General features: G+C 44.9%; 4 protein-coding genes across 6 annotated transcripts in view; 2 read left to right on the top strand and 2 right to left on the bottom strand.

The window, feature by feature from the left end:
* Positions 1–4,650: 4,650 nt before the first annotated feature.
* LOC149358240 (chitinase-like protein 3) lies at positions 4,651–6,072 on the bottom strand. Its single transcript, XM_089568804.1, has one exon. It carries the CDS (start codon positions 6,070–6,072, stop codon positions 4,651–4,653), a length of 1,422 nt encoding a protein of 473 aa, XP_089424930.1.
* Positions 6,073–6,580: 508 nt separating this feature from the next.
* Positions 6,581–7,667, top strand: LOC149358239 (uncharacterized). The gene is made up of 2 exons (XM_089568803.1): positions 6,581–6,621; positions 7,106–7,667. The coding sequence occupies exons 1-2, from the start codon at positions 6,581–6,583 to the stop codon at positions 7,665–7,667; spliced, it is 603 nt and encodes a 200-aa protein (XP_089424929.1).
* An 884-nt stretch (positions 7,668–8,551) lies between these two features.
* On the top strand, positions 8,552–23,542 carry LOC149358238 (enoyl-[acyl-carrier-protein] reductase, mitochondrial). The gene is made up of 4 exons (XM_089570294.1): positions 8,552–8,887; positions 11,745–11,855; positions 18,123–18,397; positions 21,190–23,542. The coding sequence occupies exons 1-4, from the start codon at positions 8,552–8,554 to the stop codon at positions 21,599–21,601; spliced, it is 1,134 nt and encodes a 377-aa protein (XP_089426420.1). The 3' UTR covers positions 21,602–23,542.
* The window catches only part of LOC149358237 (solute carrier organic anion transporter family member 74D-like), a 30,539-nt gene continuing 25,087 nt past the window's right edge, over positions 19,489–24,940 (bottom strand). For all 3 annotated transcript variants that reach the window (XM_089570291.1, XM_089570293.1, XM_089570292.1), the window contains one exon: positions 19,489–24,797. In XM_089570291.1, the coding sequence (XP_089426417.1) occupies positions 24,457–24,797 (341 nt within the window). In that variant the 3' untranslated portion in view covers positions 19,489–24,456. The remainder of the gene's footprint in view (positions 24,798–24,940) is intronic.

The raw sequence follows: 24,940 nt of genomic DNA, 5'->3' as shown, positions 1-24,940 counted from the left end.
ATCGGTCCTTTCACGGTGCTGCCATTCATCTTCACGTGGAGCTGAATGACAGAGGCTTGCGCTAGCTGTTTCCACGTAAGTTTTCGCACGTTCGTCCGGCCGTGAAATCTGTCTCAAGCTGACAGTGCTGGCGATTTCTTCAGTAGGTATTGCGAAGATACGAGAGGTTATTTTCAATAATGGTTCGATTAACGAATTCATTAAACATCAACTTGAACTGTTGCGAATCAAGTGAAGCTGCGAGTGTCATTCTTGACGCATTTGTAACCAGAACCAACGAGGACACATGAGACGAAGGCACTTTCTTTTGCATCATTTTCTGCAGATTTCAGAGGGAATAAAGATTTCAGAGGGAATAAAGAGGGAACAAATCTGCCGACACAGTTGCCGACGCGTCTGTCGACACGGCTGCCGACGCGTCTGCTAACGACAGTATGAGGCATTAAAGGCTTTTTCGCCTTAATAAGTGAACATCTTAGAACAGAAACGCTCCTGGATAAGTAAAACTTCGGGAAGCGGAAACCGACTACCAACAAGCTCTCCAAAAAGATTCGTGTCATTTTGAGGTTGATTAAGTCTATTCTGCGGCAGCAACTGGTGTTTCTCTGTGATGTAGGCTGCAATAAGCCTCACCGAGAGGCAGGAAGACAGGTAACTTGTCCATAAATGGCAATTGGACCGCACTGTACAACTGAAGATGTTAGTTTGCAACGGTCCTCAGTAGCGCACACATTCGAAGAAAACTACTAATTAGAAATTTTAGAGATCCATGAATTCATACAAGAACGTCGCTTTTCCTTCAATCAGCAATTCGTTGTTATCAGTTCTTAGTTACGTGATAGTTTTTTTTTCTTGTTCGTTGCGCTGCAAACTAATGCATTGCCGAGAAGGCGAAGGAAGTAAAAACAAGAAACAAACATACAAATATAGCACAAGCGAGATCCCTGGAGCTGCTGCAGAAATGCAATACCATCGAATGCGCAGAAAACCCCCTGTATTCTGTCAAGTCTCTCTCCACCTTCTTCTTATTGCCCTTAGTGACGCCGCCAACGGAAGGCTAGGGGTGGCGGCTGCCATTCCAAAATTTGCCTGGCCGCATCAAAAACTTTTCGAGCGCTTCTTTTAGACCCTGACGACGAAGTGAGACCGTGGTAAAGTATTTTCTTCGTGTTAATTACTGATTATTTTATCTTTATGAGCAACAGTGCCGTGCCATAAAGGCACCCGAATTTTGGTTCACCTACCTCCCCCCCTACCCCCCCCCCCCCCCCCCCCCCCCCCCCTCTTTCTCTTTGCTACTCCGCTGCGAAGATCGTGGTGCCGTCCCTGGTTCCTCTTCGTCTTCCCATTCTTAGGCTGCACGCACTCACATATGCAAAACACACATTTAACGGCATGGGTGGTCCGCTGTGCGGACACAGAACTGAGTGAAAATCAGCCTTTCAAGCTGTTGAATGAATTCCTGCACTAAGAAAAGATATGTACGATGCAAGGCATAAAAATAATGGGAACGAAGAGGAGCATAGGATAAAGATCTGATTTTCGCGGGGGATTAGCTTTTCTTTCCTTCTGGTGACCTTTCCGCTGTGCTTGTCTTATAGCGCTGCGTTCATTCATTCTTCCCGTGTGAAGTGAAAAAAATATATTCTCAAATTAGCACAAGTGATCGTTCTTTCCCTCCCATCAGGACGCGGAACGAACTTGGTGCGGTGCTGATGCGCAGTACTGCCGTCGACTGCAGCCTGCCCCTTTCATTCTCCGCGTATCCTCCCGTACGAGGGCTCACCCGCTCTGCTTTCGGCATTCCACTGGATGCGGAGGCGGACCTGGCGCACGCGCTCCAGCGTCTGTGTGTGTGTGTGCTATGGTCCGGCGGCGGGGCCGCGCCGCGCCGTGACCCCCGGGGTCGCGGCGGGGGCGCGTTTCCGGCGGACCCCGTCGTGACCCGGCGTGCCCACCGGCGGCCAACGGCACCGCCACCACCGGCGGCGGCGGCTTCCGAGCGCTGCACTGCTCGCGCTTAGCAGATCCGGTTCGCCCCGCGGCCAAGGCGGCACTTTGCCGTTTGATTGGCGTCGGACCGCGCGTGGCCCGCGCCGACGCCGCCGCGATCGCCGCACAGGAGGAGGATGCAGAGGAGGAGGAGAGAGGAGGGGAACCGGCAAGTGCGCTTCGCCGCGACTCGCGCCATTGTGGCGGGTAAGGGAACAAAAACAAAAAGTACGGACGCGGAATTTATGCGATAATGCAGAAACCAGTACTGCACTGTTAGCTGATCTCGAACACCAGATATAGTAGAAGAGCAATGAAAAGGGAAAACAATTTCAAAAGAAAGCATGGTGCGCCCTGGGTACAATTTTTTCAGTAGATGAAAGGAAAAAGCAAAGACAGACAGACAGACAGACACAGACAGACAGACAGACAGACAGACAGACAGACAGACAGACAGACAGACAGGACGGATGGACAGACAGGACGGACGGACGGACACAGACACGGACGGACGCACACCGGACGGGACGGGACTAATCGAGACGAGACGGGACGGGATGGGCGGATGGGTGAATAAAAACAGAGAAGTATTCGTATGTCAATAAACGCTCATTGTTTTCGCACATTGGTCAAACACTTTCAGTGCTGCGCAATTGTGATGCACTCACGAGAAAACTAGAAATGAGGGAGATCAGTAGCTTCAAGCAATTCAGCTTTCCTTTTCTTTCTTTTCTTATTCGTTTTTCGATATCAAGGACGAGACTAAACGGTAAGCCAGAGCTCGTTCGTTATGCCTAAAGCGTTCAACCGTCCGCAGTTCTCCAGCTGTACGAGGCACCACGCGTGGCTCGTGGTGCTCCCCTCTCTCCCTTCTATCCTCCTCTTTGGCCTGACGAGGAGGAGGGTATAGGCAGGGGATGGAGAGGCTCGCCGCAGGTTCCAAGGTCGAGCCGAAAACACGTTCATTTCGGCCTCAGATTGGCGCGATTAGAAAAGCCCGCCGCCGCTCGCGCGCGCGCGCGCGCGCGTGCGTGAACGCACGACTGGCCACGCGAATGCGTGAGGCCAATTTCGGAATTCCTCGCGGATTCTTCGCGCTGCCGCTCCTGGTACTGCTGCTGCTCCTGCCTGCCGCTGTCGGCCACGCTTCTGGCGGTGCTTCTGCCGATGCAGTGCTTTGCACTTGCCCCTTCATTCCACTCCACACCCTCGCCTATCAACCTCGTCTCCTCTCCCCTGTAGTCCTTATACAGACCCCTCTGTGTACTCCACCCCGTCTCCGTCTGATCTACCCTCGATGCACTGCCGGCGTTCAGCAGACAGGCACGATGGTATATACACCGCGTGGGCGCGAGCTCACGCTTGCCTTGCTGGTCAATTTCTGACCTCGTGGAAGATATCGCCCCCTGCGGAATGCGGACCCATTTCAACGCCGTGGAGACTCTGCGGCCGCCTTAACGAGCGGGTGGTGGAGGTGGGATCGACTATTATATAATCGCCGATCGCGAGTCGGTGAGAGGAACTTTCGATGCTGCATAGTTGCGGCTTGACATAACCGTGACGCCCCCAAGGCAGAGGGAGGCGGCACTGCACCGTCTTGAAAGCTACAAGACGCACGGTGATCGAGGTGGGCAGTTAGGTTGGTTGCTTGATGTGCGTAATCAGCGTGAATAACAAAAAAAAAAGACAGCGCAAGGAAAGGTGTCGTGCATGGCGGATTGGCAAGTTTAAATAAAATTATACGCAACCAAGCCATATTTTCAAAAATCTGAAAAAAAAAGCTGAAATAATTTGCCTGTGGGAATGTAAATTGGGAGAAGGGAGAATGTCCCTCCTTCAGATATATTGTATACGACCACTGGAAAGCTTCCGCTATATCCATCGCCATTGCATGAATGGTGCAACCGCATGTATTGTTTGCTACTAATAAGTCTTTTCGGGGTACCTGCTTTTAACGCGATGGGCAGAACCATCTCTCATATCTTAAAAAATTTTGTACACCGAACACGGTCCAACATGCATAATGAGGTGCTAAATTTTTGGTTTGCTAATGCATTGAAAAAAATATAGTTAAGTGGCGCTCAGAGGACATGTGGCCCACGACTGTAATGCAGCAGTCAGCGTCAGGGGTTCAACAGAGACGCAGCTCATAAATGTGCAGCAAGCGTAAACGACAGTTCCCTCTCGGTACAGCAGAGCAGCAGTATGAAAGCGGCGCCAAGACAGTGTTGTGTCATCAAAGCCCGCGTACGACAGGGTTAATCATTTCTACTGGTCCCGTGTTTGCTTTCAAGAAGACGTGGACATCGGCATGGCTTGCTCACAATGTGCAAATAGTAATTCGTGCTGTTATTTCATCCCTGTAGACGTGAACCTGAACACAACTGTTTCTCACGAACATGAGCGAGAACAGAGCGGACGGCGTTCGGTTCCACACCGCTTGGTACAAGAATGGTTCTCGTCAGTCATGCATACTTGAATGTCGTCTCAGAAAGAAAAGAGCAAGCACATTATACGGTTTTAAGTAGAATCGTTAGAATACAAAACGTATTAAAGAGGACACCTGAGATGCAAAGAAAAAACGTGAAGTGCACAAGACGTTCTTATAACCTTTGGTTCAAAAGTTTCAAGCCGCATCCTTCTAATATCTCTGTCAACTCATAGCATACTCTTTTTCTGGACCGCAGCGGAATAGCTTTGCGTTGAGACTGACGCTACTTCCTTGTAGACTGAAGCAAGAAGAGGTGTACGACCCATGCTGCACACTCCTTTGGTGTCATCCATGTCAATGTCCCACAGAGCAGTACAACCTATCCTGAACTTCCGGAAGAGCTCGGAAACCTTCGAGGACAGCGACGTTGGGCTCTCGTAGCCAACCCAGTTCTTTCCATGGGTCTTGTAGGCGCAAATCTCTTTGAAGTCTAGATAAGACCCGGGGTCACCGAGGGCGCACACTTCGTAAAAGGCCATTCGGCCTTTGATGCGTGTATAGTTTCCCTCGTTGCCTGGTCCGAGAGTTCTTGCGGGCGTGTTTGGTCGCCCAGCAGGCGGCATCTCCATCAGGCGCAATGATAAAGCTGAAAACGATAAGCTAAAGCAAATTTTCTGCGTCGTATAAGGAGGCATGTCTTCGACGATGCTAACCAGGGATTTCGTCACTGAAGGACCACTGCTCGTGTAGGGAGACATGCAGTGAGTCACATTAGTATCCGAACCGTAAATGTCGTGCGTCTGAACGACGAAGTAGTCAACGTTAGCCACGAGGTCGTCGAACGCATAACCATTTCTCTGCGATCTGAAAGGCGGAATCGTAAGCGCGATCGTGTAATTTGGTGGAAAAAGAGTCCTGAACCTAGAGACAAGTTTCATCAACCGTCGACCATCTTCTGGCGAGCCGCACGCCCCAGCATCTTGAACAGTCCAATGGACGTGCACTCCGTCGTAGTCGTTTTCAGTCAACCAAGAGAGGACGTTCTGCGAGAATGCCGTTCTCCGTTTCGGCGACGATGCGAGGAGGCTAATATTCGCGGTGCCTCTCTCGTATTCACCGAACGACACAAGCACCTTCAGGTGGGGGTACTTAGTCTTTAGCAGAGCAAGGTTCTTGAAGCCCTCCTTGACCACGTCGTACCCGGGATCGGCGCTGGTCAGCTCGTCACCGGAGACTTTGGCAGAAGCGTATATCACGTGTGTGCAGAGGTGTCCGTTGATGAGGCCGGTGCGAAAGGCCCACTCTTTGTCCCTTCGGTAGCTGCTGTGGTTGAAGACGCAGAAGATGGGTCCCTTCACCGCGTCAGCTGCCGGGTAGTCCTCGATGGGATCTGTGAACGGCGGTTTCCATGGCGTTTCCTGGATGACCCACAGCTTGCGGCACTCCTCCGACTCCTGGTACGGCCTTTGCAATGCTATGGTTGGGGTAAAGTCGGCGACGCGAGTTTGGTTTAACGTCGGCTGGCTTGACAGGGCCCACCTTCGCTTCCATTCTCCGACGTACTCCTTCTGCTCGCGGTACTTCTGGTAGTTACGTGCCAGTGAGATTGTACCCACTCCTAGTGGGAAAGCCAGAACGGCCCAGGTCATGTTGCCGAAGAACCAGATGTAGTATAGCCTGTGGTGGTGCTGCGCTGCCTTCACAGCCTCCCTGGACCTCACCGGTTTTCGTTTCACTTTTGCAACTTGGATCAGTTTCCGTGACGAAGGCGCGGTCGCGATTTTATCGAAACTTTCATAAGGTACAGTGGCTGGCTTGCCCTCCATGCTCGTAGTGATTAACCCTTCTTCTTCGTCGATGACTTACGCGCACAGCGCCAATAAACCGTTATTACCAATTGTAATCGTTTGATCGTAGATGCTCACCGATAACTCGGAGCCATCGGGGTATAAAAAATAAGAAACAAGAAAATCTATATATTTGTCCCTGAAAATGGTACTTCTCAAAACTGATGGCATGCGGCGTGATGACGCGTGCGCAAGCAGGCAACGTGCATGGTTATGCTTAGCCGATGAAGACCATATGAATCAGGGCTGGCTGTAAGATAGCTTCACATAAGCACTACGTTTCATTATGAGACACCCGTGAGACTATAGCATGTTTTCAAAGCTCCACGCCGAAAAGCAAGGCTCAAAAAGGTAAGGCAGCTACGTTGCCTCTATCTCCTGATATCCTTGTGCCGGGAGGGTTATGGGGGGCTGGGGCTGAGGCGATCTGGGTTTCGGGATTCCCTTTGCTACGTGCCCGGAGTGCCTCGTTAGTCCATAACGCTGTTCACATCGCATTTTCCCGTTCGATGCGAACTCTCTTAGCCGTGGCGAGGTGTTTTTGTCGTGGCCCAATGTGCCAGAAGGAAAGGCGGTCATACATTGAATCGAGGCAGAATTCTTATGAACATCTATTATGTATATGCTCGTTCGGTTCGTTTCGCCGGTTAATGGAGGCTTCCAGCCGACAGCCAGCAAAGGATATAGCAGGAAAAAAATCGTAGCAAAATCGAGCTCACAAGTGTTATCTGAACAACATTCCTTGTCGATTAAAACATGTACCTTCTAGCTGCCGTCTGGGACGCACCGACTTCTTCTGATTCGTATTCTTTCGGTTCCTCTCGCCCTTGCTCAGTTCTTCCTTCGACGCGCTCAAGGTGGAAATATTGTCCAAACTCGATGATGGTTTCGACTCTCTCAAGTTCCTCCAGCGGCTGGGCAAAGTACAGATGAGCGAGCCGCAGCTCAGCGCCCTGATCCAGGTCTGCAACGACTTCTTGTGGACCAAGACCACCATCGAGCGGGCCTTCCGCAAGTACCCGCGCAACAGCGCGTCTAATGCAGACAAGAGGGTGTTCCGCGAAGTGCTCATCCAGCTGTACAAATACGTCACCAAGAGCCTCATCATGCTGCTCACGCAAGTCGGCGTCCGGTGTCCGCAGAACGCCTCAGCCGAACTGAGCCACGTGCTCGAGCTGTTGCTGAAGAGCGTCCAGACCGTAGCCCACCACGAGTGCCTGCAGGTGACGCAGAGCAAGTTCGCGGTCATGAACGTCCGCTTGCTGTCTAAGACGACGAGGCCTAAGGACAGCGACGTCGAGTTCATTACGGTCATGAAGACCATGAGGAGGGAGCTCGGACAGCGCAAGAACACAATCAAAGCCAGCTCGTGGTTGCCTCTCAGTACGCAGCGATAATGCCACCATCAAGTGTGCGAGGTCTCCTGCCTCAAGGCGGTGCGCTTGACTTGGGCACCTCGCACTGTTATCAATGTGTGCGACTTGCGTTTTGCAGTCTATATCAAGTATGGACTCGCCTTGTAAGCTGCCTAGGCGTCGCAGCCATGTGTATGCTCGTGCACTTGTGAAGTAGCTCGAAGTAGTTGCCGCCATCGCTGAGCAGGACTATCTTGAACTTATTTCATATGTATATTTGTCTACTAATGATGAATACATGTTACGCCTTTAATTGTTATGAATTTTTGTGACATAAAATCTCGAAATCGAACGTACTTATTCGTCAACTTAGCGGCTGTCATATCGGTCGCCCGGGAAGATTTCTTCCGCTAGCAAAATATCAAACTCCTTTAGTGAATTTTCCTTGACCTCGGTTTCGCTTTTTGTGTATCCTAACCTAAGGTTATTTAAAAACGCGCAGTGCCTCTTGAAGAGAACCGGCGCTACATTTTGAAAGTGAGTGGCATAAATTTTGTTCATTTTGAAACACTGCAAGAGAGCTGCAGGCTCCCTGATGGCTTGTCCTGATTATATTAGCATAGAATGTGTGCCTTTTGGTGCTACATTTTGAAAATGAGTGGTATAAATTTCGCGCCTTTTGCAACTTTGCAGCTGTCTTGTAATGTAACGCCCTCTACTATGACTTGTACAAAGTACATCAACCTTACAAAAGAAGAGCACATGCTCCTGTCAAGACCGGCCGTAACTTTACTCTCTTGTAAGTCGTTTTTAGAGCATTAATAATATTTTCATATTGACTAAGTGGCAGCAATGATGAGAATTTGTTATTAAATGTTTTGACGCGCAGCGGGTGATAACGTCTGGCAACTCCATTCAAAACAAACATGGCAGCCTCGTTGCGGTGTGCTCGTTTTCTCAATGTCGTGTTCCAGTCGCGATCTTCGCTTTTGTCGTCATCTAAACCCTGTCATGCGATGAGTATAACGTGGTCGAGAAAGAAAAGCCAAGCCGTGCAATTCAAGGAATTCGGCGACCCCTGCCAAGTTTTAGAACTTGTCGAAGATCCAGCTCCCGAGTCACTAGGTGCCGAAGAAATCCTTGTTAAGATCTTAGCAGCCCCGATAAACCCGTCAGATATAAACACAATACAAGGCACATATGGAATCAAGCCCAGTCTTCCTGCGAAAGCAGGGCTGGAAGGTGTTGGAGAAGTTGTTGAGGTACGTACTTTCAGGAAGCTGTGTCAGTGTAAGCTTTTGCTATTGACGTATCGTTGGGACATTTATTGAGATGCCCTGAAGGTATCCTGTTGGATTGTGCTGTGCTGTGCTGTCTGAGACGATAGCTAGGTGGTTAAAAGGTTGTGAGTTTTTCAGCAGTTACGTGCCTTGCCTCTTTGCAGTCAGCTTTTTCAATGAAATAGCATGTGTACTTATTCTGCAGCGCCTAAATAAAATGCTCGCATTTTGAAAGTGCAGTGCACTGAAATGTTTTTTTTTTTAGTCATCAAGAAGCATAGGAATCAGTTGATTTTAATATGCGTGTTGTTGTTTTTTCGTTGCTGGAACGAGCGATGCTGCCCATACACGCGCGCGCACGTATACACACACAGTGCTTTGCTCGGCAAAAAAAGCAATGCAGACACGCAACTCGACACATAGTAGGCAGCATTGGTGCTACTTAATGAAGAGCCCGTTGAATGAAGAGCCCGTTGTTTTGTAGCAAATATATCTATTATGCAAGGCTGTTTTCACACGTTGCAAACATGTTTGCTAAAGCTCCAAACCTTATTTGACAATCTTTAGTCAAACAGCATGGGATTTCATTGTCTGAATAAACTTTGGGAGGTGGTGAATCATGTTTAGAAGTGAACAGCCTGCGAACTATGAACAAGAATGAGGAAGAGTCAGGTTAAGCTCTGATCAAGGTTAAGCTGATCTGATTTGTTCGCTTTACAGATGGAAGTTGGTGAAGACAATGATGTGCATTGCACAGCGTGAGAGCATGTTGCAGTTTAACACGTGTGATCGGCTTCGGCGATAGCATAGTGCTCTTGTGCATTGGCCAGCGAAGCTGATCTGTTCACGCCGCTGCAGGTTCGAATCCCAGTCGTGGTAATATTAATTTAATTTAATTAGTTCTTAATTCAAGGTCAAGGCTTCAGCAATGGCCCGGCTTTTGCAGCTTTGGTCATAAAGTAGAGCTGTGACTCTATAAATGTAGCACCGACTGAAGAAAACTTTGGTGGGAAGATCACTCCCCATGTAATGGGAAATCTTCATTAAAATCACGGGCACACACCTGAAAACCTATTCGTACCCTTGCCAGTTTTCTTTTTTTTTAGCTGTTGTGACTTCAAATGACTTGTTTTAAGATAGCAGGTACTTTGAGGTTATGCTGTTCACTTTGATGGGCGTGGATAAGCTACTAAAATTATAAGTAATTAGGTCATAAACAGAGGGGGTTTAAATGCTTCCTTACTTCTTTATTTTTCTTCAGTGCTTTATTAGATTTGCACAATTTACCTTTGCATTTGTATAAAATTTTACTGCTAGGCTAAACTGCAAAAGAAATCCCTCTAGGCTCTGCATGGTTGTCACAAATAAGGTAAAAACCTTATTCATATAACATCTAATTTGTACCCAATTCACATGAGCGTGGGTCGCTTGTGTGCGAAGTTCCAATATCATTGCAAAAAAATTCAGGCGGGCACTTTGTTGAGCTAAAGTGCGGTGAGGCGAAAGCCTTAAGCGCGTTGTTGCTGCTTGTATAATTGATGTGTGGTTAAGATGTTAAGCTTCTCTAAGAGCTGAACGCAACAGCGTCTTGCAACGCTGCCAGGGAGTCCACAGAACGCCATCGCTCGTTCAATTCTATGCCTTGCTCTTGCTGGTCAGTAAATTGGTTTTTGAGGAAAGGAAAAGTATCTGCCTCACATATCTCGGTGGACACCTCGCCGTAAAGGAAAGGAGGAAGATGGGAGTGGTTTGGTTTGGTTTGGTTTGGTTTATGGGGTTTAACGTCCCAAAGCGACTAAGGCTATGAGAGACGCTGTAGTGGAGGGCTCCGGAAATTTCGACCACCTGGGGTTCTTTAACGTGCACTGACATCGCACAGTACACGGGCCTCTAGAATTTGTCCTCCAAAGAAATTCTAGCCGCCGCGGCCGGGATCGAACCTGAGTCTTTTGGGTCAGCAGCTGAGCACCATAGCCGCTGAGCCACCGCGGCGGCAAGATGGGAGTGAACGAAGACACTGTATTCACTAGATGCATCTTTGTTCATTCCAAACCATCGAGCTGGCATGGCAGAGTGGTTAGCATGCTCGTCTCGCACTCCGGAGACCCTGGTTCGATTCCCCAACTGCTCAGTTTTATTTATATATCTGGTTTGACTAGAAAGGTTAATTAGGCTAATTGGTTAATTAAGCAATTAACTAAACTCAGTGCCACATACTTGGGGCATCACTATATCATCCCTTTAATTGGTTGCATGGTTACTAGCCAAAGTACAATTGTCCCTGTTTGAAATTCGCACACTGTGACGTCACGACCATTTCGACCAATTGAAAAGCGTGACATTTCTGTCGACAATTCCTGCTGACAACGATGAGGCATTAAAGGCCTTAACAACTTTACCAAAAGGTCACTGTCATTAGTTAGGCTATCGACGCAAAATGGCCTCATGTCATGTTTTGACATTTACGAGTTCGTTAAAACCGAAACAAAACAGCTTAATAGCGCTCACAACATTCATAAGCTACAAAGCCAGGCAGTGTAGGGAATGTGTGTCGATCCATGTTTGCATTGAACTTGTGTTAATTTATTTAAGGGAGCCATACCTGCTTTGTACATGCACTTGGCTTGTTTGTAGCAAGTACTTGCTAAATTCATGGTGTGTTGTCTGCAGCAACTTTATTTTTCTTTTTATTTTTTTCTCTGCTGCAATAAAGCAGAAGTGGGGATATGTCACGCAAACTTAACCAGATAATTTTTCCGTATGTTATTTTTATGTGCAATTCCTGTTTTTTAAAAGTAAGATTGACCGTTGTACTCTGGCAAACACTGTGTCGTATCAGGTTGGGCCTCAAGTGAAGAACGTGGAAGTTGGAAATTGGGTACTCTTGCCTGGTTTTTCATGGGGAACATGGAGGCACTTTGGAAAAGGAGACCAGAAAAGTTTTCGGAAGGTAGGTGTTCACTGACCTCACATGCACAAAATAAGTATCTTAGAGAAACTAAAATAGGTGCCTGTTTTGAATGTTATGGGAGGCATGAAACTAGCTGGGGACTTCGAGGACACACTGAGGACTTCGAATTTTGCAGTGAATGAAAAATTGAAGATGTTGTACTTTGTGGAGAGATCTTCTGTGGGCATAACACGAAGGGTTGCTTTCTCAGGGGCTCACTAAAGCAATAATACAGTTTGAGCCTTATTTTATGTAAGAACATTCAAAGGTTAACATTTTACAAACCGTTTGGTGCTCTCGAAAGCAGGGCATCAGATTTAAGGCTCTTATTGAGGGAAATTGGCTGTCAAGCCTGATATTATGAAGATGAAGCATTTTTGAAGACAAGAAATAAGGAAAAGGGGCTTAATGTAGCACACAATATATAGTGTGTCCAGATGCTAGAAAATGCAAACAGCAGGGGCAGATTACTTCCTCGTGGTAACCCACTGTGCACTTTGTGCTTTGTATGAGAAATTATTAAAAACCATGGCTCATTTGGGTCTTATCGTTTGGTTGCAGCTAATAAAAATTAGGTGAGCTAATTTGTCTGACGCTTTGATAACATGGGATGTGTAAGTTAAAACATCAGCTAACACCAGAGCTTTACTCAGAATCAAAAGTCATCTCTAAACGAACATCGTCAGTTTCGTTGTTCATCTTCTGCCTGCTAAGCATAACCACAGTGACAAAGCGCTCCAATTTTATGCTGCCTATTCACGTTGAACCGTGTGGTTCATTTCTGTTCTTAGGGCTGCGTGATTCAACTTGAGATTGATTTGGAGGCAGGTATCCCAAACCGCATGCTTGCTCAGATAAGTTTAAAAAATGTTCTAGTGTCAAATGATTCCCGATTTCAAGTCTGCATTGTCGACACATGTCCCCAAGAAAATAATTAAGCATTTCTTTCGTGCGAAGAACTTTAGTGAAGTAGTGAAATGTAGGTGACTGAATAATAAGAACTCAAAGAGAACTGAACAATTGTTTGAATTATGCAGAGTTGCACTTAATGATGGGAGCCTCTTCAATTCAACTGATACTGAAGGGGCATGAAACAGCTCTGTTTAATCAGAAGTAAAAATTAAGCAAGTTTGATGTAGAGTTGACGACAGAAATGATTAACACCATTGCACATAATGTCCGGTTACAATACAGCATGACGCATGCGTGTCGTTTTTTTTAAGCCGGTCTGTATGGCTTGTGTGCACATGTGTGGTATTTATATTTAATTTATGGCCAGACTAGGGCTCTGTGAGCCCCTTTCTCGTATAGTTCTTTTCTCACAGCAGTGCAGTCTCAAAGCTTTCAGTTAAGCAGACCGATGTAGCTGCGGATAGAAGAAATTTTATATGATGATTAAAAGCACATAAAGGGTCATTTCAATCAATTCTGTGTTGCAATCGATTATAGCTGTGTTTCGAAACATATAAGATAGCAGGTCGAGTCCTTTTGCTGAGAGGAAAGGTTTTCTGATCTTTCTTCACTTTTTAACCAAAAAGTCGCAACATAAAAATGATTTACCCTTTCCTCTTTGCTGCCTTTTAGTTTGCATTCTGAGGTGATTTTGAGGAAAAATCGCAATTTAAGAAGCTGTTAGACGAGCCAGGAGGTGAAACCGGATGTTGTACATGTAGAACTCTGTGTCCAATTGCTCGTTCATGTGCAGCAATAACTAAGGAACATGGAGGGCTCACAGGACTACCTGAGGATCACGCATGTGCATGGGCCCCTAGAAGTATGCTCTGAAACACCTTCTGAGGAGAGTACGTAAACTAGGTCACTCAGTGAATTCTCTCGCCTTGAACACCTGAGCCAAATGATTCACTTCTGCACAGAGCAGAGAACTCACAGACGCATGCAAAGATTGGGAGTCCTTTGAGATTGGGGAGCATAAAAATGTCGCTAGACATTTTTATGCTCACGCCCTCTTCTGTCACTAGCTGCTGCTTAGTTCTGTTAAGAGATGGCTATTGGTTAGATTCTTTCAGGTGTTACACAGCTATACCATGTCCACGGCTAGTCAGCAGCGTCATTATGGCAGTTCAAAGAGCCCCCGGAAAATTTCCGTTGTGGGGCCAGTGGCCAGAGGAGCGTCGACCTTTAAGTGTGCAAAAAGTGACAAGAGGAGAGGGAAAGGCGCGAAGACACTGAAATTAAAATTTTGACTACAGATAACTCAGCTTTTACAAAACGCTTAAAAAAATTCTTGCCGGAGGATATTCATGAAGTGGTGTCTTTTAACATCTCGAGCATACTGCACCTTTATTGAGAGCCCCTTTCAAAGCCCCTTAAATGGGCTAAACTGCCTTGTGGACATACATGTGATTTTTTGTTTTGAAACCAGTGTGGATACTATACCATGCGATGGATATAATGGATCTCCTGGGATGATTCAGTGAGTTCTAAAAAAGAGAAGACACTTAATTGTCTTGTTAGCTGCACGAAAAGTGTCTTCGAGTAACTTCTCTCCTTAAAAGAGTGGAGACATGTTTCTTGGAGTGTGTTTTTGCTGTGTAATCATGTGTACAATATTAGTAAACGTGGATCACCTCATGGAATCTGTCGGCGCTCAATAAATTATTTGTAATTACATTTTTTTTCCCCTGTAGTTTCAGTCTCAGTTTCAGTTGCCAGCTGATGGTTGTGACGTCAGAAAAGAGTATGCATTTTTTTCCCCTGTAGTTTCAGTCTCAGTTTCAGTTGCCAGGTGATGGTTGTGACATCAGAAAAGAGTATGAGATCACTTGAGGCATACAAAATCAGCAATTCAGCTGCTGCTTTATCTCTTTAATTCCTTTAAACTCTTACGCTATACTTCTCCAGAAGTCAGAATGGCAGGAAGCCAACAAAAAGTGTCTGGGTTTTAACTTTGCTAAACCGATTATACTAGTGTGAAAGCATGTGCCCGAAGCCCCTAAGCAGTATTTTTCAGATTATAGTGCCCGAATTTGTAGGTTTGTAGTTCTGCATGTTCTGCTGTTGCGATAGCCTGGTGCTCTCGCGCAGCGGCTTGCGAGGCTGATCTGTTCGCGCTGTCCTTAGGCTCGATTCTCAGTCATGGATATTGATTTGATTTCCTTTTTAACTTAACGTGGCTTTGCTGTTGCTTGGCAACGGCACAAGATCCAAAGATGACAGGATTCTTGGTCGATGTTGGTTAGTATATGAGTACTGTCACACTGATAGCTATTATATTACAGTTTTTGCACACCTCACATGATCTGGTGCTCACTTGTGACGTCGTAGATGACAGGATTCTTGGTCGGTGTTATTATTATTTATTAGTACCTCACAGGCCCCGAAGAGCATTGGGTGAGGGGGCAAATCGAAAAAAAGGTATATACAGATGGAAAAAACCGTAATATCGGTACAAGAACGTGGTACAAGTCAAATACAAGAAAGAAACACGAAATTTATACAAAATGGAGTTAAAATAACATCAGACACGAAAATAGAAGAAAAAAAAAAGTGAAACACGAACATGAGAAAAAAAAGCAACCAGGGGCAACAGAAGTGGTAAATGGGAAAACAACATTAAGAACAAATGAAACTGTCGTGTTGGTGAGTATATGAGTACTGTCACACTGATAGCTATTATATTACAGTTTTTGCACGCTTCACATGATCTGGTGCTCACTTGTAACGTCGTAGCCGTCTTTCAAATGCTGAAACCGAAACTGCATGGAAGAATAAATGCACTTATAAGTTGCGTACTGAGCGTAGGCAAATTTTGACTTGGTCATTCATTTTTCACGCATTCGCATGCGGGATGTGCAGGGTTTGATCCCCAGTGCCGTCGGGTACCTTTCGGTGATACCTGCCTAGTGCTCAGCTTCTTTAGGGTGAAATGCTTGAGAAATGAGTCTTGGAGCCCGCCTTGAGTAAAAGAGAAATATCCTTGTGCCATGGCGCTCTTTGGCCACAGATGCCCTTGCACCATAAAAATTCACTATCATCATCATCATGTTTACGTATTATTCTAAAGCAAAAATACACTGAAAAAATTTTAGTGTGTCTACCCTTTTAATGGGACACTGAGGGCTAATCACTACGGCGTCTCTCATAGCCTTATACCCGTGCCACACGCTCACAAGAAATGGCAGTAAATGCTTACGGCCTTAAGTTTGTTAATGCCATTATTTTCGGAGTTGGTGCTAGACGTCCACTTTTAATGCCATTATCGAAAGTGACGATGACGATAACGCTTGCAAGGTAGTCAAAAGTTTCATCTTAATATAAACATTCCTAATGAGCAGAATATATTGGGAATGATGTTCAAATGTAATGTAATAACGATTTTCCAGAAAATAAGGCTGTTCCTGCTTTACAAGTCGAAAAAGTAGCCATAAACTCGCATGTCAGTACATAAGTCGAGAGTACCAGTCAATAAGGCTGGTTAAAATGGCACTCTTCGCATCGAAAAAGCGGTTTAGGTGCCTCATCTGGCTGAAAGTTAAGAATTAACCATTTTATAGTGGGCTAGGCAGTTGTAACTGACAAAGCTGCATGCTTTCCTGCGTGTGGAATGGGAACGAGAGTACGCATTGCACGGGCGAATGAGTTGTGGCGAACTTAGTAGGTTGCGAATGGCAGTAAGGCTAATGCCATTAAATTTATGCTTGTGGCACCGCACGAATGCCATTAAAACTTAAGGCAGTAAGCACTTAATGGCATTAAATCTGTCTGTGTGGCACGGGTATTAGTCGCTTTGGGATGTTAAACCCCATAAACCTAAACCTAAACCTAGAAATTGGTCTCTATCGAGTGGGTACCATTTTCAAATCACATAGAGACTACCTTTGCCGAAAACTGGGCTTTTATAAGCTGGAAAAGAAGAAAATACAGGTGTCGTCGTCACCTGCAGATTTCGCAAGTAAAATTCATGCACTGACACTTTCTACGAGGATCCCTGAGGCTACACTACACCTCCATTCACTTCAAAACAGTGCCAACCTGTCCTTTTTGGTACAGACATCACGAATTTGAATTGAAAAGCGGGAAGATTCTTAAATTCAATTTTCCCAGCAGCAAACGCGTCTTTCACTGCCGGACAAACATCACCATAGCAAGAAAGAGCCAGAGCATAATTTACTGAGAACAATAATTGTATGGAGTTTTCTTCAGTGAAATTTTTTTATTTTTTGGTGTAGAGCAATAAAAGCCTTATAGGGAAGTCCACTGAATACTTAAATACATAATGTCACTGAAATATCTTAAGTGGTTTCATCATTATAAATATTTATATGCTTCATTGCTATACCAAACTTGCAGAAAGCCTGGTGTGAAAAGCAAACATGATAGGAGCCTACTATTAAATTTTACCTCAAAGAATGGTTGATGCAGTTACATCCTGTTGATATTTTTAGCGACCTGATTTTTTTCTATGTAGAATGTTATATCCATGCTTGCACAACGCACTCGTTATCGTCATGTTATATTAATGACAGAAGGAAAAAATAAGAAAGTAATTCAGAAATGTTAGTTAGTTATATGGGGTTTTATGGTGCATAAACAACTATGGCTATCATGCGCCAAACACAAATTCAGAAATGTAGGAACGCCACTGGAGAAATAATTTACCAGGGAACACAATACAACAAACCGCTTGAAAATCCTTGAAGCTACGTTCTCTGCAAGCAGGGGCAGTCAGGTCGAAAAACACTTGTGAGAAAACTGGCATTTTCATGGAGATTTCAGCCAGTTTTTTGTTACCTATGGTCACCACAACATTTTTTTAAAGTCACTTCTGAGCTTTCTTTGGTGGAAAATTTTTCAGGAGATGATTAAAAAGACCTTATGGATATCAATTTTTTTTTTAAATGCGATTTTTTCTATATTTTTGCTACTTGATCCGAGTCCCCCCTTACAAACATTTTTGATGATTCGCACTGGAGTGAACGTGATATTTTCTACTTTTTAACTGGAAGATGTATTTGCCAGCAACTTGAGACATTCTTGCATGTCTTAATTTTATATGGTCTGCTCTTTTAGGGAATATTTTATTGATTCACATTCACATTGTAGGATCAAGTTTCCACTGTGATAATTACGTTACTATATTCGAGTGCATGTGTGAATGTAATGTCACTTGCTGTGAATTATTTGCATTTCATTTTCATGCCTTCTGTTTACTTCTTTTTTTTTTTATGAAACCATGCTGTCCATTTCCTTAGACTAAACCTGGCTAACCTGTGGTGTGATTGTTTTGTTTGTCGCATATTATTTCAGATTTCGAACAAGCTGGATATAGTGACAGCAGCGACAATGACTGTGAACACACCAACGGCCTACCGCATGCTGTCCGATTTCGAGTCAATGATGCCGGGCGACACTTTCATTCAGAATGGGGCCAACAGTGGCGTTGGGCAGGCGGCCATCCAGATAGGGAAGAGCATGGGCCTCAACTCAATCAACATTGTGCGTGACCGGCCCAACCTGCAAGAACTCAAGGACAAACTGAAGTCCCTGGGAGCCGACTACGTTGTTACCGAAGAGGAATTGAGGTGAGGAGTGTGAATGAAAGGAATTGTTTTAACGTATTACTTTTTTCCAGCCAGGCTGTGTTCTGGCTGGTGGTGGGGGGGGGGTCAGCTGTGCTTTTTCACCTTTGAAAGCAGTTTGCCTTCTTAACTGCTCTCACAGCCATGTTCAGAGTACAATATATCAACATATATTGGGTTCAGCCTGTTTGGGCTGTTTTAATGGGTTGTTCATTGCAGTTGTGTGTCACATTACAACAGCCCACTCCGAAGCTTTCACTAATTATACATCAGGTTTCAGTAACTTGTAATCCCCGTTTATGCTTTCCACATTTTTGCTCACTGTTTTCCCAGGAACGAAATTGTTGTGTACTAGGCGAGCTTCAACTAACCTGAGCTAACCTCAGTGCCATGTCCCAGTTGTGCTTGGTGTTGAGGCAGTTGAAGTGTGAACTGTTTTTATTTGTAGTCATGCCACTGCTTTCGTTTTGGTCTGTTTCACTTCTTGCCTAAAGTGCCGAGGGGCTCTGAGGATGCAAGTTAAATTATGGCGCCATTGTGGTGCTGCCTCACCAGAAGGGGAAAAAAAAGCACAAGGCCGTGTATCACACAATACATCTGTACTACAAAGAATTAAAGAAAGGACTACAAACAGTAAACTAAAGAAAGGACTACAAACAGTCAACTAAAGAAAGGACTGCAAACAGTCAACTAACATTCAACTAACGTGTGGAGTGCCTTTCAGGCAGTCACTTGGCGGCTTCGCTTGTGCTATTATTTTGTTTGTTAGGTTTCCGTGAATAAATAGATCCAGTCAGCGGCTACATAGCCGCAAATTAGGCCCACTGAATAAAAAATACGCGTGGACACTTTGCTTTCGCCGATCGCTACGTATCACTCCGCTGATGGCGGAGCGACAAGCTGCCACAGGACTGGCTGAAAGGTTGGTTGACTCCTCCTACCGTCTGTGGTGAGTTAAAAAAAAAAGGCGGGAGCTGGGCTGTTTAATCCGATTTAAATTATGGAAATTGGCCGCACAGGACAAAAATTCGAAGTTTTCTAAGAATACTCGGCACGTGTAGGTCGAGTTCCCGTGGTAAAAAGACAAGTTCAGGTTCATCTTTAGTGCACATTTAATGGAGTGAACATTTGGAAATTCTTGTGACAAAACATTTGTGTAGTCTCAATGCCTAATTCATCCAGCCTGATGGGACCTTTCAGGTGCCCTTGAAAGGCACTTATGTCAAACAGTCCATGCCATGCAGCAAGTTAAAATTCATGAATGAGAGCATTAGGCCTGATCAACTGGGAAACCTCTTCTTATACTGTGCAAAAATAGTTTTCATCCTGTTCGAAAGAGCCTTTATGCATGGCATTTCAATGTTAGAGCTCATGGTCTTCCTCGAATATATTATTATTTGTGTCGATGTCAGCTTAATCGGCATTTGATGCAAATGTCAGAATAATACTGGGGCACTAACAGCAAATCACCCGGGTTTTGTCCAAAAAATCTTGGCTGAAATTTTCATGTATTTTTTTTTCGAATTTTTGCCAGTTACAATGCCTGAAATCATGAGTGAACCATGAGGAGACTGTCTTCATTCTCCTTGCTTTAGCAGACCTAAACATTCTTTGAGTGTTTTGTTTAGCATCTCTGCAAAAAGGGAATAAATAGGGCTGGCATAAGTATTTGGCTGTGAGGAAGTTCTGTTCTTGATGCTTTTGATTCTCTTGAAGGCTATTTTATTGTATTGCATTTTAATGACAGGCTTACAGGGTCTGTTCTGAAAGTAGTAGGACTGGTTTTTTCCTGGGCGAACGGGCGGACGAGAGGTGGTCTGCGCGTGCAGGATCGTTGAAGGGGGATATGGGGAATGCTGGGGAAAATCGGCAGTCGGCTCTCGTCCGTTGAAGAGAGGAGGTCGCTTGTACTGTGAACCCCTGTCGAAACGTCTCGTCACGCAGAATCATCGAGCGTTTACTGGATCAGCGATACGCGATCAAATTTTGAGTGAATCTTGGTAAAACGGGCAAAGAGACTCACGACATGATTAAGGAGGCCTACGGTGACGCTTCCATGGGTAGATCAGGTGTTTTTTGAGTGGCACAAGCTGTTCCGAGAAGGTAAAGAAAGAGTGGAGGAAGACGACCACTCCAGAGGCCCTTCGACCAGCAAGACCAACGAAAATGTGTAGCTAGTGAAACATTTACTTAACAGTGATCGTAGAATGAGTATCAGAATGATTGCTGATGTCTTGAGCATTCCTCAAACCCAAGTTTTCGAGATTGTGACAGAAAACTTATCCATGAGGAAAGCGTGCGCGAAGCTGGTGCCGAGAGTGTTGTCAGAGGAGGAAAAGGCCAACCGGTAGGATCTTCTTCATCATGTGAATGAGGACCTTGATTTTTTGCCCAGCACAAGGCGGCAACGCTGCCTCAGCCCCCCTACAGCCTCGACTTGGCCCCGCCAGACTTTTTTTCTATTCCCGAGAATAAAATCGACGCTCAAGGGGGAACATCACGGATCGGTAGAGGTAGTTCAACAGGCCGTGACGAGGGAGCTAAATAGCATTCCGGTCCAGGCGTTCCTGGAGGCGTACGAAAACTGTAATACTCATTGGCAGCAGTGAGTAGGTGTATTATTATTATTATTATTATTATTATTCGTTTGTATTATTCTCTTGAATAAATTTTGTTTAAAAAAATGAGTCCTACTACTTTCAGAAGAGACCATGTATGTCATGTCTTTCACTTTTGCTGCACAGCCTAACACTGCCAAATTTTCTTTTTCTTTCCTCACCAAATCTCTGCAAAAGGACACCTGTGATGAAAGACATTTTCGCTGTGGTCCCACCTCCAAAGTTAGCACTGAACTGTGTTGGCGGCAAGAATGCCTCAGACATGATGCGCCACCTGGCAAGGGGTGGCACTGTGGTTACCTACGGTGGCATGTCGAAGCAGCCTGTCATAGTGTCGACAGCTGCGCTCATCTTCCAGAACATCAAAGTGGTAGGCTTTTGGAGAACATTGTGGTCCAGGGAGCATGGCAATAGCAAGATTGACGACGAGATGTACGACTACTTGACCAAGATTTCCTTGGAAGGAAAGCTGCAGCCACCAGCTCATAACCTGGTTCCTTTTGAAACCTATAAGGATGCAGTGAGGATGTCCATGGAATCTTTTGCTGGGGCAAAACAGATTTTAGTTATGGATGAAAGGTTTGCTTGATTTTTTGAACACATTGCTTGGGGATGAATGGAAACATGTACTGCCACCATGCTCTGTTCTGTGACTCGTACTTCAAATGCTGGCATCAGGGCTAAGCATTTTAATATGACAGTTGCCAAAATATATCTCAGTTGCCAGTGATATCACAGTTATCACAGTGATATCACAGTTATCACAGTGATATCACTGTGATATCACAATATCACAGTTGCCAAAATATTAAGAGCTGCATTTTTATTCTGAACTATAGCAAGCTGTGCAACCCAAATTCTTACTTATACTTTTTTAAATGGCTTTATTATGCAAGTAAATTTGAGCATTCTTGTATCAAATATATTTATGGCGTCTTAAAAGCTTAAGTTCTGGAATTAAGCAATTCAGGATAGATTGATGAACTAAGGGCACAGAAAAATTGAGTTGCATAATTTTGTAAAAAAAAAACCTTGAAAGATATGTCTTTTCATTGATTGCAGTCGTGGTAGTGGTTTTGTTGAGAATGGTAATAAAAGACGAAAGAAAAAGGAAGATCGGTGTTGGCCATGGAAACTAGCATATTTTAATTGGACACCTGATTGGAAATGGAAGGGAGAGGGTAGAGAGATAAGTGAGAGGAAAAGATAATGACACTTGAAGGGACACTGTAAGTAGTAAAAGCTATATTTATAACCTTTCACTGTCACTCAGACAAGCACAATTTTTTTTTGTTGTCATGCAGACCTTTTAGGCATGAGTACTGTAATCAAAGTTTCATGCTAATTTCAGTTTTTCATACATTAAAATTTTTTGCTTTTCCATGACAGAATTGCTATCTCATTTCTTGGGTGTAAAATTCTTGTTAATGTTTGTCATTAGCACATGAACTTCGCATTAAATATTTCATATCAGTAGTGCTGTGGACCTCCCAGTTTTGAAACTGTGCATGTTCTTGCATATTCATTTGTGTTTGCCAGGTGTTAGAGATCATTTGAGTGTCTTGCTGACTTGAAGATCTTTGGCACTGTTAGTCAAACTGAATAGCTTGTGGCAGTGGGCTCTGATGTGTAGGAAAACTGCTCTGCTCTTAGATGTGTTACTGAGAACATTATTAGTGTTTTGGGGTATAGTGCTGTTTACAACAGCGGAAGCCTTGTCTCAGCCCGAACATTCCCAGCAACAAGAAAGACACAATTTTTTCACAGTGTCAGCATGTCGTCTGCCATTCTTACTTACCTAGACATAAAATAAAAACTTCGTATTGAAAGGCCGTGTTCTTTAAACTGGTAATTTGGTGACACTGGGGGATGTGCTTAGTGCAGCTTGTCCTTTTAGGTAGTCGTTGATGTTCACACCACTTATCACAATCAAGCTGCCACGGTGGCTCGGTGGCTGTGGAGCTGGGCTGCTGATCCAAAAGACACCATTTCGATCTTGGTTGCGGCAGCCGCATTTCGATGGAGGCGACCTGCTAGAGGGTCATGTACTGTGCGATGTCAGTGCATAAAGAACCCCAGGTGGTCTAAATTTCCGGAACCCTTTGCTATGGCGTCCCTCATAGCCTGAGTCGCTTTGGGACGTTAAACCCCCATAAACCAAACCAAACCAAACTTATCACAATCACAATCATTACAAAGCACTTCAATGTTTTCTATATTGTATGCGACCACTTGCGACTGGTCATTGCACAGGCCATTAAATCCACTCCATTAGGTAAGTGAACTCCAAGGGAAAAGCATTGCATTACAACTTTATTCCTAGCGGTGGAATTTCCCAAGAGTTCTTTGCTGAGGCTGTATGATCAGACTCTGAATATAAAAAGCATTACAGCTACAACATGAGCACAGATCCATGTTGCATTAGTGTGCCTACACTTATTTCCCAGGCTTTTTGCCTGCTAGACACGTTTTGTGTCGAAGCAAGGTGTTGGTTACGAGTTTCAGAGGCATAATAAAGATATGACATTTAGCTCTTGCTTCTTCTCCATACTGCTGTTGCTCTTTTAGGAGTATCAGTGCAATGTTTTCATTTTGTTTGGGGTACATCTGTGTTGTGCCACAGCACCGCGTTGTGCCTTTAGCAAATTACTTGCATGAACTGCAGGTGACAGTGTTTGCTTGAACAGGTTTCAGTTCTTATTGTTGTTCAGAAATTGTTGTACACTATTTGTTGATGACATTCTCTTGAGGACGCTGACACCAGGCTCAGTGGTTGGTGTCTTCACTGTGGATATTTCATAATAACTCATCATCGGGTTTCATCGTGAGCCGCTCTTCTAACGGCATTCTTGAAATCACACCAGTATTCCTAAATACTATGATAACTTGCTTTGGTAAGTCTATCACTTCCTTTCTTCTTGGCAGTTCTGTTTGTGAAACGTATTGACTTCAGCACAAAACAAAATGTTTGGTGCTTGTAAAGAACCTGCAATTGATTTTTTTGCCAATGTAAAAATTTTTTGAACAGTAGGTGCCTAAAATATAGTATACTCTGGTGGCGCTGTGCTTCGGTCTCGGGGATCTCGGTGCCCATTAAGGCAACAGCTGTATATCGACGCTAAATGCATTCATTCTAGGCTGGATGTAATGTCCCTGGGTTTCGCAGGCAACTTGTGGCACTGCAACAAGTCGCCCTTTTTCCTAATTTTCTTTTCGTGGCTGAAAAACCCACATCAATGTTCTCTCACTTTTCTTGAAGTTGTCCTGGTGTTCGGAGGTAGGTTGCATCTGGCAGCCTGTCTGTCGATGCGGAGCACATCCAGACCAGGGCAGACTGTATGTACACAGTGCCTTCACTTCATTATAAAACCTTGTGGTTGGAGCTCAATTTCTGTCCATTTTCATTGAATCCGAAAGAGGATTTTTCATAAGCTGCTCTAGAATTCAAAACCTGCTGGCTTCCGGCCTTGCGTCGATCTTTTGGATGCTCTCAACTGAGAGCGCCTCAGAGATAGTAGTCATGCTGTTGTTCTTGTCTTGCTCATCAGTGCTGTCCTCAGCGAGGTCGTCCTCGTAGAAGCGCTTTATGCGTCCGCTCAGCAGGAACTGGCCAACGTAGCAGACACCAGCAATGGCTGCGAAGATGACTGTGATGAGGTGCAACGAGTAGCGCAGCTTGTCTGCGTCGTAAACCCAGCAGTTGCCGCGCCGGCCACATTTCTCCTCCCAGACGAGGCACGAGTTGTCCAGGATGGCGCCATACACCAGAGGGTACGGGATGAAAGCTGCCAAAAGAGCGATGCAGGTCAGTGTGAGAACAGCTTGAAAGGGCATGGTCAAAGCACTAAGCTTTATGATGACGGATAGTTACCATTTTGCTTAAAATTTATTTCTGCTAAATGTTCAGGCTAATTGATATAATGTAAAG

The sequence above is a fragment of the Amblyomma mixtum genome, chromosome 2 (genome assembly GCF_055824585.1).
Source record: "Amblyomma mixtum isolate Tamu chromosome 2, ASM5582458v1, whole genome shotgun sequence".
NCBI lineage: Eukaryota > Metazoa > Arthropoda > Arachnida > Ixodida > Ixodidae > Amblyomma > Amblyomma mixtum.
This window is presented reverse-complemented; position numbering and strand designations above follow the sequence as displayed.